General features: G+C 33.9%; 1 protein-coding gene across 1 annotated transcript in view; it reads right to left on the reverse strand.

Moving 5' to 3' along the window:
* The window catches only part of LOC124359181 (aldehyde dehydrogenase, mitochondrial), a 44,028-nt gene that overhangs the window by 11,204 nt on the left and 14,962 nt on the right, over nt 1-17,862 (reverse strand). The window contains exons 3-6 of the mRNA XM_046811715.1: nt 8,595-8,735; nt 7,520-7,766; nt 4,921-5,105; nt 1,726-1,875 (exon numbers count right to left, since the gene is read on the reverse strand). Of these exons, the coding sequence (XP_046667671.1) occupies nt 1,726-1,875; nt 4,921-5,105; nt 7,520-7,766; nt 8,595-8,735 (723 nt within the window). The remainder of the gene's footprint in view (nt 1-1,725; nt 1,876-4,920; nt 5,106-7,519; nt 7,767-8,594; nt 8,736-17,862) is intronic.

Consider the following 17,862-nt stretch of genomic DNA (forward strand, 5'->3'; position numbering starts at 1 on the left):
CCAGTTTTTCTATACCGACGTTATACTGTTCTGCCGCCAAGGAAAGAAGCCACGTTTTTACTCCTTCTTTGAGGTCTTCGTCACCCAAAAAGTTTTTTCCGCCTAAAAACACTTTCAACTTTGGAAACAAGTGATAGTCACTCGGAGCCAGATCTGGACTATACGGAGGGTGTCCGAAGATTTGCCATTTGAAAGAATTGAGTTCTGCTTTGGTTCGTGCACTGCAATGAGGCCGAGCATTGTCGTGGATCAGCACCACTTTCGACGACAGCATTCCGCGTCGTTTGTTCTGAATAGCGCGGCGAAGCCGATGCAAGGTCTCGATGTAGGCCTCTGAGTTGATTGTTTCGCCTCTCGGCATGAACTCCACATGGATTAGGCCTTTTCGGTCCCAAAAAACTGTTGCCATCAATTTCCTGGTGTTCAAATTTGGTTTTTCTTTCCTGTTTTTTGTTGGTGAATTCGAGTGATGCCATTCCATTGACTGGAGCTTTGTCACCGTAAACTGCCTTAATTTGCCTATAAATTTCAATAGGTCGAACATTCTGTGCATTCAGAAACCGTATCACACTACGCAGTTCACACTTGGCGGGATTTTCAATTAACGCCGCCATTTTAAACTTTCACAGGAGACGCAAACGTGACCTCACGGTACCGCTACTCAGCTCACACTGAGGCAGAAGGTGTGGCTAACGAACAAGCTATCTACCGCGGTGGTTGGTGAACTGCGCCGCCCGTGATGCGCAATCGTTCTTTACTTTCTGGACGACCCTCGTATATTAGTGTTAATTTTATTAACTGTATGTTTTAGTGATAGTGTGATTAACACACAATATGTTTGAAGGGATTTCTAATATCTGTTTGTCACAAAGGATTGCTATGATTTGTTTAATTTACATTAGAATGTGTTAGATTAGTTATCCACCTGGGGAAAAGACCCGATTGCAGATCTAAAAATGTAAACAATGGTAAATTATCTTCATAAACTGACATCGTCAGAAACTAATATTAAACCAAGAAAAATAATATTGTAATGAAACTAAGATGTGCACAATATAGATTAACTTAGCTCTCCTGAGTGATAATTGGATCAGTTACAACTAACACTTCTCAATATTGAGAGAACAATATAACTGTATCACTCATGAATTGTAAAAGACTATACATACAAATGTACAGTTGGAGGAATTTAGCTGTGCTCATAGGGCCCTAATACTACCCTTTCAAAAAATACACGCTATCTGTGTGGCGGGTTGCGTTTACGTGCTAGCCGCTGAGATGAAGGCGCAACAATCTCTTTAACGACTTTAAGCTCACGATTTAGATTTGCAGATTAGTATTGACAAATGCGTTATTTTCAAAAACACGTTAAACAACATTATAGCAACTGAAAAACAAGGATAAGTCCTGTTATTGCTATTATTTGGTATTCTCTTATTATTTGATTCCACCACAATCATCACTGTCACAAAACAGACTGATTTTAGCAAATGTGATGAGTTATTTGGGTCATTACGATTCCTGAAAGGAGGGTTTTACCCATGAGTCACAGGAAATGTTTTCGGGACGCAGCGCATAATGCTACCCCGCCACCCCTCCCGCCATTAACCACACACTGAATGTCACGCGCTCAGCTAAAGTCCTCGAACTGTAAGTCATACATCAAACGGAAATGTATATAAAAATCTGGTCTAAACTGGAGTAATAAATTTCTGCAGACTGTACCATGTTGAAGAAGAGACCAAAGTGAGCACCCTCCACAGCCTTCTCCATATCACAATCAGGGAAGATGATGTTTGGAGATTTTCCACCTAACTCCAGGGTGACTCGCTTCAGGTTTGTTGCTCCTGCAGTCTGCTTGATTAGTTTTCCTACCTAAAAACATTCAATTAAATCTTGACTTTTTTTTTACTACTCTGAATCATGGTACAATCTTTGAAATCTGTGTGAAAGATTTGATTCCAAATCCGGAGTCATGTTTGTCTGAAGAAATACACAAACATCGGCATGAACAAGCTCAAAATGAACTCTACATCGTTTGACATCAGAGACACCTAGGACTAAGAGTAATGTGAACTGGAACTAAACTCAATATTCAAATTTATTACAGCATTTCTTGCTTCAGTGATTTTTATTAAAAACACTCTTATGGGATTCACATGTAATCAATATTTTAAAATCAGTTTGATACACAACAAAATTGTGTATAATAAGAAGTTAAGGAATTCCTATTTACATTCCTAAACACTTTATATTTTTTCTCTACGTCAATAAGGAATGAAGTTCTGAATTTAAACAAAATTTAATGCCTGCAATATTGGAAAAAAAATGGTGTACCAATATGTCCAATGAATTTAACCAAGATATGTACAACATCAACATCCAACTTGTTTGGGATTTTTGTTAAACAGTTTACAGTTTCCACAAACTGGATGGTTTTAGACTCTGAGAGACATGTTCGGTGAAGTTATGTAGGCATTTTCCAAAAGTGCTACATGAGGACAATTGCAATAAGCCAATTTTATTTACAAAATCAACTACAGATTTTTTTTATGTAACAACAATACATATAGTAGATAATGTGTCAGAAATCAGTTTCAATCAATATTTTATAGAAGTAACCAAACTCAAACAAGTGTGTAATAAAATCAAAAATATATTTATTTTGTCACACAAGGTAATACACAAATTATAATAAACTGTACATTTTTGACAATTTTGTAAGAATGAAAAAAACTAAAATATGAAGTTATATTTAAAGTTAAACTTAATCTAATGTATGAAAATAAAATATAAAATAAATATGGGCTATGGGAAAAGCCTGAACTGGTAGTTTAGCTTTGCACAGGCTTGAGTTGTTTTCTGTCTTACAATAGCCTTTTACAAACATTTTACTATTAAACAGAAAAAGTTAATGGAAAGAGAACATAAGGATTAATGGTGATTTCCTAGTTAGTTTTTTAAATGAAGTTTATAGCAACTGAAAGATGTGGATTAAAAGAGTTTTAATCATCATATTGAGTAACCTAAATTTAAATAAGAACTGGTTTTAAACTTCCTTAGTGCTCTTCTTCTTTCTCGAGGCAGGCAGGAGATGTCTTAGGTGGACATTCTTCTGTCCACCAAAAGATGTAGTTTTGTTTTGGGGATCCAGAAGATTTTGTGAAACTGTGTAGAGCTGTGTGCATGATAGAATTATTAAAATAATTTATTGCTGTATTAGTTACTGCTGTACTACCGACAAAAATGTTTATTTCTGGTATCTTTTTTAAACGTGTTCCAATTGGCTTAATTTATAGTCCAGTGCGGTCTTGTGTTCCTTCAAATATTTTTGTGTTCCAGAAAACTAATCTGGATCGGAGTGTGGTTGCTTCCATGTAAGTCTGATATCAGCTCCCAGTCTGCTCAGTATCTGAGACCCAGACTGCACACTGAAAGATCAATGACAGATCTAGATCCAGTTCGAGGACATAAGTATGTAGGAGTACTATTATTCAGAAGTACCAAGTTAAGTTCATTACAAATCCTGACAATCAGGTTGCCCTTGGGGAACAGGTATTAGAGCCCAAGACACGTGATTGTGTGCACTAAAGTCACCACGAGTAGGAATGGAGGAGGCAACTGATTAATTAGGTCTAGCAGGTCACTTCTATCGAGGAGGAAAGGAGCTGGAGGTATGTATATGGAGCATATGTTTATTTTAATAGGGGTCGATATTGATATACAGGATGCTTAGAGGGGACTTTTTAGGTTCACACAGTTTGTGTATAATGCTTCTTCCACGAAGATAGATGTGCCTCCACAAGCAATACCGTCATGGAAGTTATCGTAATGGTGGATTTTGTATCCCTTCAAGTCCAATGTAGTTTCTTGTACACAGACGATACTGACCTATGTTCCTGAAAGATTTGTTTTAGTTCTTCTAAATGCGATCTTATTCTGTTTACATTCCATTGGTTTATGGTTAGCACAAATTAATGTTGTGTTATAGTGAAAATGTTATTTTATTCCTTCGTTTAGAAAAAGGGATTTTTAAATTTTTCTGTAACTGTCCAAATTCTGTTTGTAATAAAAGGTCCTCCACACGGCTGTCCTTCTCCATAATTATCTGGAAGAGAAACGTGTCTGTAGAGGGGTGTTTATTGAGAACTATTTTCTATTTTGGCTTTGACATTCAAGAGGTGCAGGCCAAATGTCAGAAACAGGCGTGCCCTCAGGTCCTTGAACAAACGGGCCCTATCCCAGTTTCCTGGGCCTTGGTTTCGGCTAGTTTAATCGAGACGGGAATACATGCATGACTTGGACTTGCACGTAGAAGCAGAAACTCCTGACATCTCCATTCATTGTGTACTTCCTGAATAAAGACTGACATGGCTGGTCTCAGATCCGTATTGTCATTGATGTACTGGCAGCGAAGCACACATCAGCGGGTGACGAAGAGGAACAGAGTCGGGTGGGGATGGGTAGGAGTTGGGATAAAGATTAGGGAAGAAGAGGCTTTTTTGCTCTAAAATGGCCTGACTGTACTCAGTAAAACTATAATAAGCATTATATGTGGGCAAAAGTACGCAGGAGACGCTATAAGCGGGTTCCACTATATTGGCAAAAAATTACTCAATAACCTGTAAGTGAGTTTTCAGGCTTCAACTTAAAACAAAAATTAATTTTTGCCAGTAATTAATTCTGTATAGGGCTGAATTATAATTTAAATATGCCATACCATCATATCCGGTTCATGGCTTTGGACAACATTAGCCAGAATAGATAGGGTCATTTAAATATTTATTTTAATATTGCACAATATTACAGTTACATAATTTGATAAAGTGACAAATTTTAAAAACAATCTAATAAAGATTACAACAGGTTTTACACTTGTTTTCTTTTTCAAACCAACAAGGGAAACAAATGTGAACTAACCTCTGTAGAGCCTGTGAAAGCCACTTTGTCTACCAAGGGGTGTGAGGACAAGGCAGCTCCAGCATCCCCAAAGCCAGGAACCATGTTGATAACTCCTGGAGGAAACCCAGCCTCTCGGCTCAGCTCGGCCAAGTACAGAGCTGTAAGTGGAGTCTGCTCTGCAGGCTTCATCACAATCACATTTCCTATAAAACAGGAATAGAGACAGTTTACTTCTTTGATTATTTGGGGGATAAAACGTCCCCTATATATATCACCCTATAGTTGATCACCCTGCACATATATAAATATATATATATATATATATATATATATATATATATATATATATATATATATATATATATATATATATATTTATATATGTGCAGGGTGATCAACTCAAGACCTCCATCTCAGAACGTATTGATTTTACAACAAATTTAAAATTGGGAATTGGCTCAGTAAAAACACTTGTAACAGTTTTAATGTTGTAAACATCTTACAAGATGATGCTACGTGAAAAACTCAATTGTATGAGTGGTTTTCTTGTTTTGAGAATGATAACATTTTTATTGTTTACCAATGTAGTTCTAGACGACCAATAACTGTCCAAACTGATGAAAATGTTGATTAAATTTGAGAAAATTTGCTCACAGACTATTAAAAAAAGGCCTCGTATCACTGCCACTCACATTTTATTCACCTGACTAAGCTTTGAGTTATTTTTTTATTTACAAATATAAATATGCATACAAAAAGATTCGGACAAGACAAAATTGATGGTGTTAAGAAAAAATGTGCACCACAAACATATTAATTAATTTTATAAAGAGATTAATATTATCCAGACAATCACGTAACCTGGAGACCTTACATTGATTACATCAGCAAAAGTTTCACAGTATTTACTGACCTAAGTTTCCTCTATGCACATAGATATATTATCTAAAACATGCATGTTTTATTTATTTCCACTTATCAATCAGATAAAGACAAAATTTATGACCTATAGTATGATTACAGATAAACCTTTTGCTTAAAAACAATTTTAATTAGTTTCAGGTTTAAATATAAAGATTATTCGTAATGCTAAGATTTATTGCATAATTTATTCAAGATTAAATTATGCTCACATTTAATTACATCATTCTTAACGAAATATTAAAAATATAACAAAATAACTTCTAAGACCAATCAAGTATATTAACACAATAATCATGAATTTATAAGCTTAAAAATGTAAATGTTTCTCTTAAATATTTTAAATAACAAGCCCTTCCTCTGATTTATAAAACCAAATACTAAAACCACCTTTTAATCCTTAGAACAAATTGTATTCTATAAAAAAAACCATTTTACCTGAACACTTTAAAAATATGTTTGTACATTTTTATTACCAATTTATGTTATTTTATTTCTTGTACCTTTATTAAGCCGTAAATGTTAATAGATGTTGTTAATAAAATATCATTAAGTGGAAATAACATATAATTGCAATATATTTTTATTCACTTTTAACCTCCTGAGGAGTATCTAAGAGTGGTTCTAATGAAGTACTGACAGTTATACTCATTTGATCCCAAGAGAGTAATGACGGTTTTAACCATCCATCATGGATTTGCTTGTCCAAATAATCAATATTACGTTTATATTTTATAGTGGCGTTATTACATAGTATTTCGACTGTGAAATCTTCAAAGTAAATATTGCTGTATGGTGCTGGTTCCTAGTGACAGAATATATAATCACAGCTCTACTGCCAATTTCCTGTGCAAGTCAATTTATAGGTGATTCTCAGTTCGTGCAATTCATTGATTGCCAGTATTGATGTGCAGTACTACCGGCTCCTAGCACCAGAATAGTAAATTATTATTATAAAAAAATGTTTAAATAGTGATGTGTAAACTGCAAAGTAGATTTATTCGCATTAAAATTCATTCAAGTGATTGAATAGATAACTATGCTCTGCTAAATTGAAACTTTTTAGCAATTAAATCTATATGGTTGTTAAAAAAAAAAACATTTTAAAATGCAGAAAAATAAAAATCTTAAAAACAGGGATTATTTCCCCCAAATTTAAGATGTGTTAGATTTACAGTTTAGAATATTCAAATGGACGCCTATTTAAAAAGATTTTTTCCCAAGGTTAAACTCCATAAGGAATCTCAACAATTTCAGCTGATATATCTCCGTTATAAAGGAAAATATAAAAATGTACAAAGAAAAAGTCTTAAATTTACTTTTCCTATCGAACATAATAATAAAATACAAGGTGTTTCATAAGAAAAAAACAAAGTTGCATGGCATATTGAAAATAGCAGCAGTTTTTAAAAGTTTGAAATACAAACAATATTTTAAATGTGCCTAAAAGGGAAGGTTTTCTAAAGTTTGCTGCCAGGTTTATACATCCTACGTTCACAACGGTGAGCTATTAAAAAAAGACACCTTATATATTCCTTTATATAAATTTATTATTTAAATGATGTTTACATAATATTTTAAGTTTTCTTGTATCCTAAAAAGACTTTAAAAGCCCATTGATTTTTCTGTAATTTGTATTTTATTCTTAAAACAAATACAATAATCATGAAAAAATAAAGTACTTTAAAAATCAAACCTGTAGCAATTGCAGGTCCTATTTTCCAAGCGGCCATGAGCATTGGGAAGTTCCAAGGGATGATCTGAGCGCATACACCCACTGGCTCATGACGAGTGTACGTGAAATACTCTCCATCAAAAGGCACCGTCTTGCCATGATTCTTGTCTGCAAAGCCTGCATAATAGCGCAAACACTTGACACTGAGGGGCAGGTCCACTCCATATGACCAAGCATACAGCTTTCCATTGTCAAGAGTCTCCAGGCTCTAGGTAAAATGAGAAAACAAAGTGTAAATGTTTACATAATAGGTTAATTTTATAAATCGTGATTCAAGAAAATTAGCACTAGAACATTTCCTATAATAAATATAAAGCAATCATCCAATGTGTCAACATGGCTTACCTTTTAGAAGGCAGTGGAATGTACTACTCAGTTTGACCCCCAAATTAGCAAAATCAACTCGACTTTGAGAATATAGTCAATAAGCTGGTTACAAGTTCAATAAGAGTGCCCTTACTTTAAAAAAATTCCTTGTACTAAACATTTTGTATATTTATAAGATAGTTTTTGAATCTATAAAAAAATGTTTTGTATTTTACATTGATTTTTGTAAATTTTCCATTGTCACAATTTAGATATTAATTAAAATATGTTATATTATTAGTAGTAAGTTATATTATAGTACAATAGACATTCAGGACAAAATCTAATACTATAAATTAATGTAATTGGGAATTTTTCGACAGAAAATACAGACAGACAAAAAATTACATGAAATAAGACAAAACAATCTCCCGAACAGAACCTTTTCTGCTTACTAACTGCCATTTCTCCAAGTTTTACCACTCACTGATGAAACAGCCTATGTATCACACTCACTGTTCACATTGGAACAAAACAAAATAATTAAAATTCCTAACTTGGTGATTATTTAACTATTTTTGGAGTGTGGCCAACGGATTACATCGTCCTACGTAACAACATTCAGCATAGTAAATTTCTAAAGGTAATTATCATGACACTGTTAGATTAATACATTAATGTATTAATCTAACACTACTAGGCATAAACATAAATCTACAATGTAACTTACAGCTAAGTACTGAGCATCTCGTTCCATCAAATCAGCCAAGCGGTTTAAGAGCAATCCTCTTCGAGATGCATCCATTTTCCTCCAAGGAGAATTCAGTTTGAAGGCCTGAATTGCTGCATGAACTGCCTTGTCCACATCATTCTGAAGCAAGTTTCATTAGTATATTTCATACTGTAATTATAAAAAAGTACATTTAAATTAAGTTAATGGCTCAACAAATACTATCTCTTTTCAAAATAATATAAACATTACTTCAAATTTATGACAAATTCATTTTCAACTTTACCATTAGCCTGGTAGCAATTAACCCTTAAATAAATTACAATGTACTTAATTGACATTTATTTCAATGATTAAACAGTTATATTTGTTTTATTTCACAATAGAGCCCATTGTATGACACATAATACATTCACATATCTTGGGTACAGAAGTTGAACAATAGTATTACTGTACTTGACAACTAAAAAGGATGTGAATATCTGACTTGATAAATTTGCCTTATTTACACAATGATTTTTGGGACAGAGTGAATTTTTGGTCTGGTGCACTCATGGCCAGTAGTACAAATTACGGTAAGGTAACCTAAATTTAATGATGATTGATGATTGTTTAGCACAATCTATGTTTCCTTAAATAAATATGTAATAGGCCAAAGATATCAATTATGCCTTTTATGTATAAAACATCATAGCATTGGAGAATTGTTTTTTCCATAACCATGTAAAAGCTTTCACATTGAAGAGTTATTAACTTAATATGTTTAATTTTGTATTTATATGTAAAGTAAACTTCTCACAGTATTGCAGCATTTTACACTAACAACGATTTTATATACTTTGAGGAATGTCATGTGTGATTGAGTTGATCTTATTATATGTGGCAATATTATTATTGACAATATGCTGAAGTGTCAATGCTTAAAAGCAATTAAACATTATAAATAGAACAGCTTCCAATTTCTGACCCTGTCTCCTAACTTAACATATTTTGGTCAAACTAACAGGAAGACAAGCATCACTTGGAGCACTCAAATAAAATAATTAATTTGGGAGAATCGACCAAAGACTGTAGAAATTCAAGTCTAGGTGTGTAGGTTATTTAAACAGGCAAACGTTGTTGACGTATATTGAAAGTCTGATGTGTCGGTCATTCAGTTGCCCAAGGTTGGTTGTCTCATATGTAGAAGTTTGGTGTATAGGTCAAATTTAATCGCCCAATGCAGCCATAAGATGTGGATTGGCTGTGTAACTGCCCATGTGGTGACGTATGTTGAAGGTCATGTGTGTATTCAAATGAGAAAAGTATTTCCCCTTATGTTGTTTGCACCAAATGTAGAAATTCAGAAATGTGCATCAGAAAATAAAAGCCTAGCCCAGTGTAAGTAGTACCAGGTCAAGCCTCTCTTTATGCACCCTAGTGTCAATAATCTACTATACTCACCACTGATGTACACTTCAGGATAACATTTTTTCAGTTTTAATTTAAATTTGACTTTAATCATAAACTTTGTACGACCAATTGGTTTCGGGGGTCACCAGCTTTATTGTTTTTACTATTTTTCTGAATTACTACTCATCATTAAAAAATGTTTGTGTACCTATAGTATTTAATTTACCGTTTACTGCTTCACTTCAAATCACTGACAGACAAATTATGAAGTGTATTAAATCGCTTCACAGTAGCATCAGCCCCATCCACCATGAAAGCCAAGGGATGAAAAAGAATGAGATCACAAGCAAAAAAGGGTTAACGGGAATGGAAATCCTAACTTTAAATCTTGGATCCAAACAAGTACGGTTGAATTTAATATTTTGTTAATACTGTTTATTAAACATGAATTGTTTCAGTAATTATTACAATTAAATAATTTGAATTTATTTTAATATAAAGTTAACTTATTGTAGCGTTTTTAAAGCTACATTGGTTGATTTTTTAATTAAAACTTGAATTAAATGAAAACTTTGGGAAAGAAATATTGGGATTTAATTTTAATTAGATTGTGAGAAGTTAGGATAAAAACGAATATGTAATCCTTTGGCAAGTTAGTGCTGGTAATTTTAAATTATTAGGAAGGCAGTTCACTGCCTTGAATTGATCAGAACTTGTCTTGTTCTGCAGTTACGTTAGATCTGAGAAGGCTATTGTTCTCTAGTTGGATACGGCTGGGCCAATAAGAGAACACCGCGGATGTCCATCAGAATTGGGGGGAAGGGGAACTATAAAAACCGCCAGCTCATAATTTTCGCCCTTCTTTTGGTAATTTATCGTGAATTAAGTTGATTACAGTGCGCTGTGTTTCTAAATTTTTTCCGTGAGGGATTTTGAGGTAAGCACTAAATTTATTGTACGTTATATTGAAATAGTCTTCCAGATCTGATATTAAATTAATTTTGTTGTCTTTTTTTATAGGGAAAATTAAATTCATAGAAACTACAGAGCAATCTGCATAACTGATTCTCAATGAACAATAGAGCACAATAGAATCATACAAGTTACATTTGGTTGAAACTTGCAAGAAAAGTTAATTAAAATTGAACTTTGTTAATAACTTTAATTGAGATTTGGAAATTTAGTAATTTATTAATATTTAATTGGAACTGTTTTATTGTGAATTATTAATTGGAAATTAATTGAACATTAATTATACAGATACAGATACAGATACAGATATACTTTATTCATGATCATTAAGAACAGAATATGTGTCAAATCAAATGTACAGAGAATAAACATATAAAATACAAGTCAAGCATCGGTATTTTGTCTTCTTGCAGCTTCAAAGTACTCCTTGAGGTTGTAGAAAGGATTTTGTTCAAGCCACTGTTGAAGCTGGTGTTTCAGGGTCCTTCCTCTAAGACCTTCGAATTGTCTTGGTAGGGAGTTGAATAGTTGACGTCCAATGTAAGATGGTTTTTTTTTTTTTTGTATAGAATTGTGGTGCGGTGGGTTGGCAGATAGTAGTTTCTTGCTTGTCGAGTACTGTAGCTATGGATGGCATCACATCTAGGTAGATCAAGGTTGTCAACATGAAGAGTAACAGCTTCAATGTATAATGCCATCCACTGTCCGTATTTTGAGAGCTTTAAATGCTTCACGGCAGCTCTCCCTTGGTTGTAGATTAGCCAGGATTCGTATGGCTCTTTTTTGTAATACTAAAACCCTTTTGAGGTTTCCTTCAGATGTGCCTCCCCATAGGACTAGACCATATCGAATGGTGGGCTTCAACTAGTGCATAGTAGGCTGTTCTAGCGATGTTCAGGCCTCCCAACATTTGCATACGTCTGACTACGTATATCCCTGTCCCATCTGGCTACAAAGTTTGTTGATGTGACTTGTCCAAGCTAGATCAGAGTCTATTGTCATTCCTAATAGTCGTGCTTCCTGTTCCAATTTTATGTTGGGGTACATGTGGTACAGGTTCTGTCCTACGGCTAAAATTTAATTGTATGGACTTTTTAGGATTTATTTTTAGGTCATTTTTGTCAGCATATTCAATTGCTTTGTTAAGGGTTGTGTTTATGTCATCAGAAAGGTCTTGAGATAGTTTATTTTTCACTATTACAGTAGTATCGTCAGCATACATGACACATTTGTTCTCAGTGCTGTCATTTATGGAATTTAGGAAAGTCATTAGTTAAAAGGATGAACAAGACTGGACCAAGAATTGATCCTTGAGGTACACCCCTTTTGACTGGCAGTGGCTTTGATGTAACTGAGCTTTTTATGTTGTTTTTGAATTTGCTGTACTTCCACTCTTTGAGTCCGGCCTATTAAATAGGTCTTAAACCAATCCAATTCTCTGTGTGCCACTCCAAGAGATTCGAGCTTCTGTAGTATTAACTCATGTCCAAGGCAGTCAAATGCTTTCGAATAGTCCGAGGAGAATTGCTGATACATAATTTGAGTCTTCTAGCTGGTCAATAATATATTCAGTTATATCTGTTAAGGCAGTGATTGTAGACCTACCCTCAAGGAAACCGTGCTGATTGTTTGGTAATGAGACTGTTGGTTTTTAAGATGAGACATCAGCTGAGAAAGTACTATTTTTTCAAATATTTTTTGCAAAAGTTGAGATGTTTATTGATATTGGTCTGAAGTTGGCAATATCTGTCTTGGATCCTGATTTATGCTTAGGAAAGATTCTTGATTGTTTTTAGGGATGAAGGGAATTTTCCCTGTACTAAAGATTTTATTTATTAGGTAGGTCAGCGGCACAACAAGTTCCAGGGCACAGTGTTTTACAAATTTAGCTGGAATTTCATCTATTCCACAGGATAGTGATGGTTTCAAGGAATGTATTACATCTATAACTGTTGTAGGTGTGATTTCGGTAAAATGAAACATACAAGTATGTTGACTAGGAGGAGATTTTAGGTGATATGAGGTTTTTTAGAGCTTTGAGGTTTTTGTAAGGTTTTGTCTGCTATTTCAGAAAAGAAGGTGTTGAAGTAGGATGCTAGTTTATCAGGTTGGTTTTCTGGTTTTCCCGTTAATATCTATAGTCATCAATTCCATATCTGTTGTCTTCTTATTTTTTCCTTTCTGAATTGATAACTTCCCACAGAGCTCGGGACTTGTTATGTGCAGAGTCAATGTATTCTGTAGTAGAATTTTGTCTAAGTTTCCTTAAATGTAAGTCATAATTTTGCTTTCTTTGAATCATGTCAAGTTTGTCTTCTGGTTTCCCTGAAAATCCTAAACTTGTTTAATGCTTCTAGGTAGCTCTGTTTTAGTCGGTTTGCTAACTGATCGAATATAGTTTTGGGCTTTGTGATTTGCTTTTGATCTTGATTTTTTTCTTTGGGCATATTTCTTCAAGAGTACCTCTGATTATTCTTTGGAAGTTGTTATAAGAAATGTCAATATCAGCACTGCTGTATACAGTAATCCAATCTTCTTGTTGAAGGATTCGCTTTAGGGAGTTTAAGTTGTCCTGAGAGTAATTTCTCTTATATATTGAGGGCAGAGTTATCTTGTTTTCTGATATGTAAGTTAAGGTAAGTGTTTGCGCAGTATGGTCAGAGAGTCCTGTTTCAGAAACCGAGAATTGGATTAGCTGGTCATCTATATTAGTACAAATACAATCTATTGAAGTAGAAGTCATGGCCGTAATTCTAGTTGCAGGTAAGGGGAGTCTTCTTATATTATGGTCAGTAATTCCTCTTCAAGTCTTCTGGTGTCCGCATGGTCTTCCATCCAGTCTATCAATATTTATGTCCCCCATAACAATTACTGATTTTGATTGTGTTTGCGCATAGTCAAGAATATTAGATATTGATTCTATTGATGACTCTGCTGGACCTCCTGGTGATCTATAAATTCCTAGTAGGTAAAACAGGTGGTTACCACAATTTACAGAGATCATGGCTGCTTCACATACAAATTGTCTGCAGAGACTCGAAAACATCTATATTCGTTGTTTTCATTTCTGTTAAAACATTCTTGAAGATGGCTACTCCTCCCAAATTTCTGTTTCTTCTCTACTGAAGTTTGCTAACAGTGAGTATCCAGTTATATTAGTATTTCTCAGTTTTGATGAATTTAATCCATGTTCAGTCAGAATTAAGAAAGATGGTTTAGTTTCTTGTAGGAGTTGGGTTAAATGTTCTGTTTTATTAGCCAAGCCTCTAATGTTTTGGTGAAGAACTGTTATGACCTTCTTAAGTTTGCCCGGTTTTTGATTTTGAAATATTCTGCTTTTGTAACGGACATGGGGTGTTATGGTTTTCTTCTAAAAAAGAATGTTGGTGTGAATTGATAAAGGGATTTGGATGTCTTCTAAGATAGTTTTCTTATGAGTATCAGTATTTTTTAGGTTTTGTTGTCCAAGAAGTGTTTTTTATAAAAGTCAATATTTTCTGTAAAAAATTGTTCATGTGTTTGTCCAGTTTTTCAAGATCCTGGCTGTAATTGGAGGTTTTGTATTAATTTGTATTTTGGGCAATGTCCATACTTGATAGGTGCTCTGTTTTTGTGACGGGTTTGACTATCTCCCCCACTCTTCCCTATTAGCTGGTCAGGTTGTTACTTGGGCTAAGCCTTGTGTCGTCACTTGATAGGTGCTCAGTTTTGGGGTTTGCAGTTTTCTCCTGGAGTCTTTGGACAATGATTTATTAGCATTTTCGTCTGCTGGGGGTGTGTAAGGCTGTATATGTCCGACCCCAGTGGTGTTTGTTTGTTTCGTGTGTTGTATGCAGAGTTGATAAAGATTCTTGATTTCTGCAGTTGTGATCCATGTCTTTGTCGCTTGGGGATTTTTTCAACATCAACGGTTTGTGCACGGTGAATTTTTACTTCTGAGGATTTGATTACTTCTTCAGTTTTGGATTTCTGCAATTTCAAATCCAGAGATATCCGTTCTGTTTTTTGATTTAGGGTTTATTCCCTGAGAAGTTCTGTTTTTCTCTTTTTGAGCACTGGGTAGGATCCATCAGAGTACTGGTGTATTATGGGTTTGACTACAATAATCTCAGAGTGTGTGCAAGTCAATGAGGTCGACTCCTTGTTAGATTGGGCAGCAGATAGCAACGAGCTGAGTGGCTGACCGTGTTTGATTTCAGGGACATATATTGCAGTGGCTTCCTTTGCTACAGGGGTCTGAGAGCTGTTTGGTTCATCAATCTCATTGAGTGTCACACTGATGAGTTCTGATTAGCAGTTGATTGTGTGGATAGAGTTTTAGTTTGGTTATCTGATATTTGTGGGATTTGGTTAAGTTTCTCCCCACTTTCTTTTTCTGTAAAGTTCTTTTTTCGTTTAGAAATGAAACTTCTTCAGAAAGATTTTCATCACCTTCACCTTTATTTAAGTGTGGCTCAGAGTTAAGAGCCAAGGTGAGCTCTAAAAATTCAATCCTTTCCATCAGTTCAATATTGCAACCTTTCCAGATTTTCTTTTTCTAACTGCAGTTTTTTAACATTAGTATCTTCTTCTTCTCTGTACAGATTTATTGTTTCCCTCAAGGATTTAATTTCTTTCTTTAGTTTTTCTATGGTATCTGTCTGCATTTTTTGACATTTTGTCATTGATTTCTGATGCCTGTTGGTATTCCTCTTTGGTGGTTTTAAGGGAGGAGCAGGCAAGGTTCAAGTGTTCTTCATAGTATAGCTTATTCTTGTTAGCGACATCTTCTAAGCTTTTTATCTTACTTTCATACGCACTTTGATCCTTTTCTGTTTGTTCCTCAAAATCTTCTAGCATTTGTTCTTTTGTCTTTAATTTTTTTGAGAAAGATGGGATTTTTCTATGCTGAAATCCTTTTTCAGGTTATTAAGTAGTTGATTGAAGTTTTCTATTTGCTCCTCTGAGGCTTTTAGTTTTATCTTCTAATTCTGATTGAAGAATGAAATATTTCTCGTTAAGGTCAGAAATCTGTTGTTTTAAGCTATTATTCTCGGCCAAGTAGCAAAGTTCCTGCTTCTGCAGCAAGACTTAGGGAGGTTTTCCAAGTCCTGGTTTTCGTTTATAGTTAGGTTTAAAATTTTTTCCTTTAAACTCTTGTTCACTGCATTCATAATTTGTTTTTGAATCATGGGAGTGTAACTCCAATTTTTTATCTGTCAATAGTGATTTTTTTTGCTTCATCTAGTGCCTTTTGAAAGTCAGGCTTTAAGCTTTGATTTTTTTTGGAATTTCATTTTCAAGAAAGAAGTTATAAAAAGGGAAAATTTCTTTTTAGATTATTATTGTTTGAGAGAGTTGTATCTGATTTTCAAAGACTTGAAAGTTAAGGTACAACTAGTGGAAAGAGAAGTTTGATTTTTTATTTTGAATTTTGAGTGAACTAAGAAGTGAACATTTTACTTTTAAGTTATTTCCAAGTGGTATTTGATTTTTATTTGAAAACTTTATTATTTTATTTCAGAAGAGAGCTCTGATTTTTAGTTTGATATATTTGATAATATTTTTATTTCTTGCCAAAGGACCTTTTGAAATTACTAAACGGTTTGTCAATTCTTTGTGGAAAATAGAGTGATTAAAATTCTCAAACATTAAACTTATTAATTTGCCAGTGTAAAATAAATCCATTATTTTAATTTAGAACTGTGATTTTTATTTAAGACAAACCAGAGAATATTTAATAGTTAAAAATCTAGTAATAAATTGTACTGAATATTCAAATACTAATAAAAAAATATTTTATATTGTCTTAGATGTCTGAATAAATATCTACAATCCAAGTCATTATACTTATGTTTTCTTAATTAATTATTTTACCTTCACATGTGATTCTGTGTTAGTCAACGACAAGACAATCATGCTATAGTTGATTTGGCTGTAGGCATATCCGACAGTATCCACCTACCGATTTGCCTCGAACTATTGAATTTAAAATGAACTGATCTGTTACAAGATGTGATTGCATCCTGATGGTGACAAGTTGTTGAATGATAAACAACAAATTGTCATGGACAAACTACATTGTTTTATTGCCAAATTTAGAACTAATATTGCATATACAGTTAATTCTTTCTAACAGCTGAATAACAGTTCTAAGAAATCTAGTGATTAATCACATCTAGTGTGTCTCTTAACACGTTCACTGTGGCATTAGTCCTGTATCAATTTTAGGACAGCCAGAATTGTAGTAGAAAACATCCACTGAAGTATTGTGTAAACTTTATAATGCCTCTAACTATAGTATATGCAGTTAAGATGTTAACTGTACCATGAGTCATGTACCGATTTTAGCACGGCCAGAATTGTAGTAGGATGAATCCACAGCAGTGAATAATTAGAAACATCAAGAAATTTGTTTCATAATAATCACAAATTTGGTGCTTATGAGCTATTGATGAAGTTTTTAACTTAAATAAACAGCAATTTGTTTCACTTTGGTGTACCAGAATTACTGTTGACTTTAGACTAAATCTAACTAAATACTGTCTAAACATAAACTGATAGTCATAACATGTTTATGACTTATGTATGAAATATTACCACCAACAGACTTGCACTCAGCTCCCTTCAGTCCAGGGTATTTATAAAGCTGACACTAGGTATCAGTAGAGCACAAAGTACCCCAGATATATATATAGACATATATAAAGATGGTGTTATGCTTGCTGTTCCCTACAAGTGAGAATTTATATTTTATTTAAATATAATTCCACTTGACCTAATAACGACTCCTTTGCAGGAACTTAAAGGTGGTTGTCCCTTAATTATCCAAATTTATTTTTTTGTTCAAGTAAGACTCTGGATGCATGGGGTGATTCCACTCTATTCTTCAATTCCGTAAGACATAACGGAGGAAAAGTAACCA

The sequence above is a fragment of the Homalodisca vitripennis genome, chromosome 4 (genome assembly GCF_021130785.1).
Source record: "Homalodisca vitripennis isolate AUS2020 chromosome 4, UT_GWSS_2.1, whole genome shotgun sequence".
Classification (NCBI taxonomy): Eukaryota; Metazoa; Arthropoda; class Insecta; order Hemiptera; family Cicadellidae; genus Homalodisca; species Homalodisca vitripennis.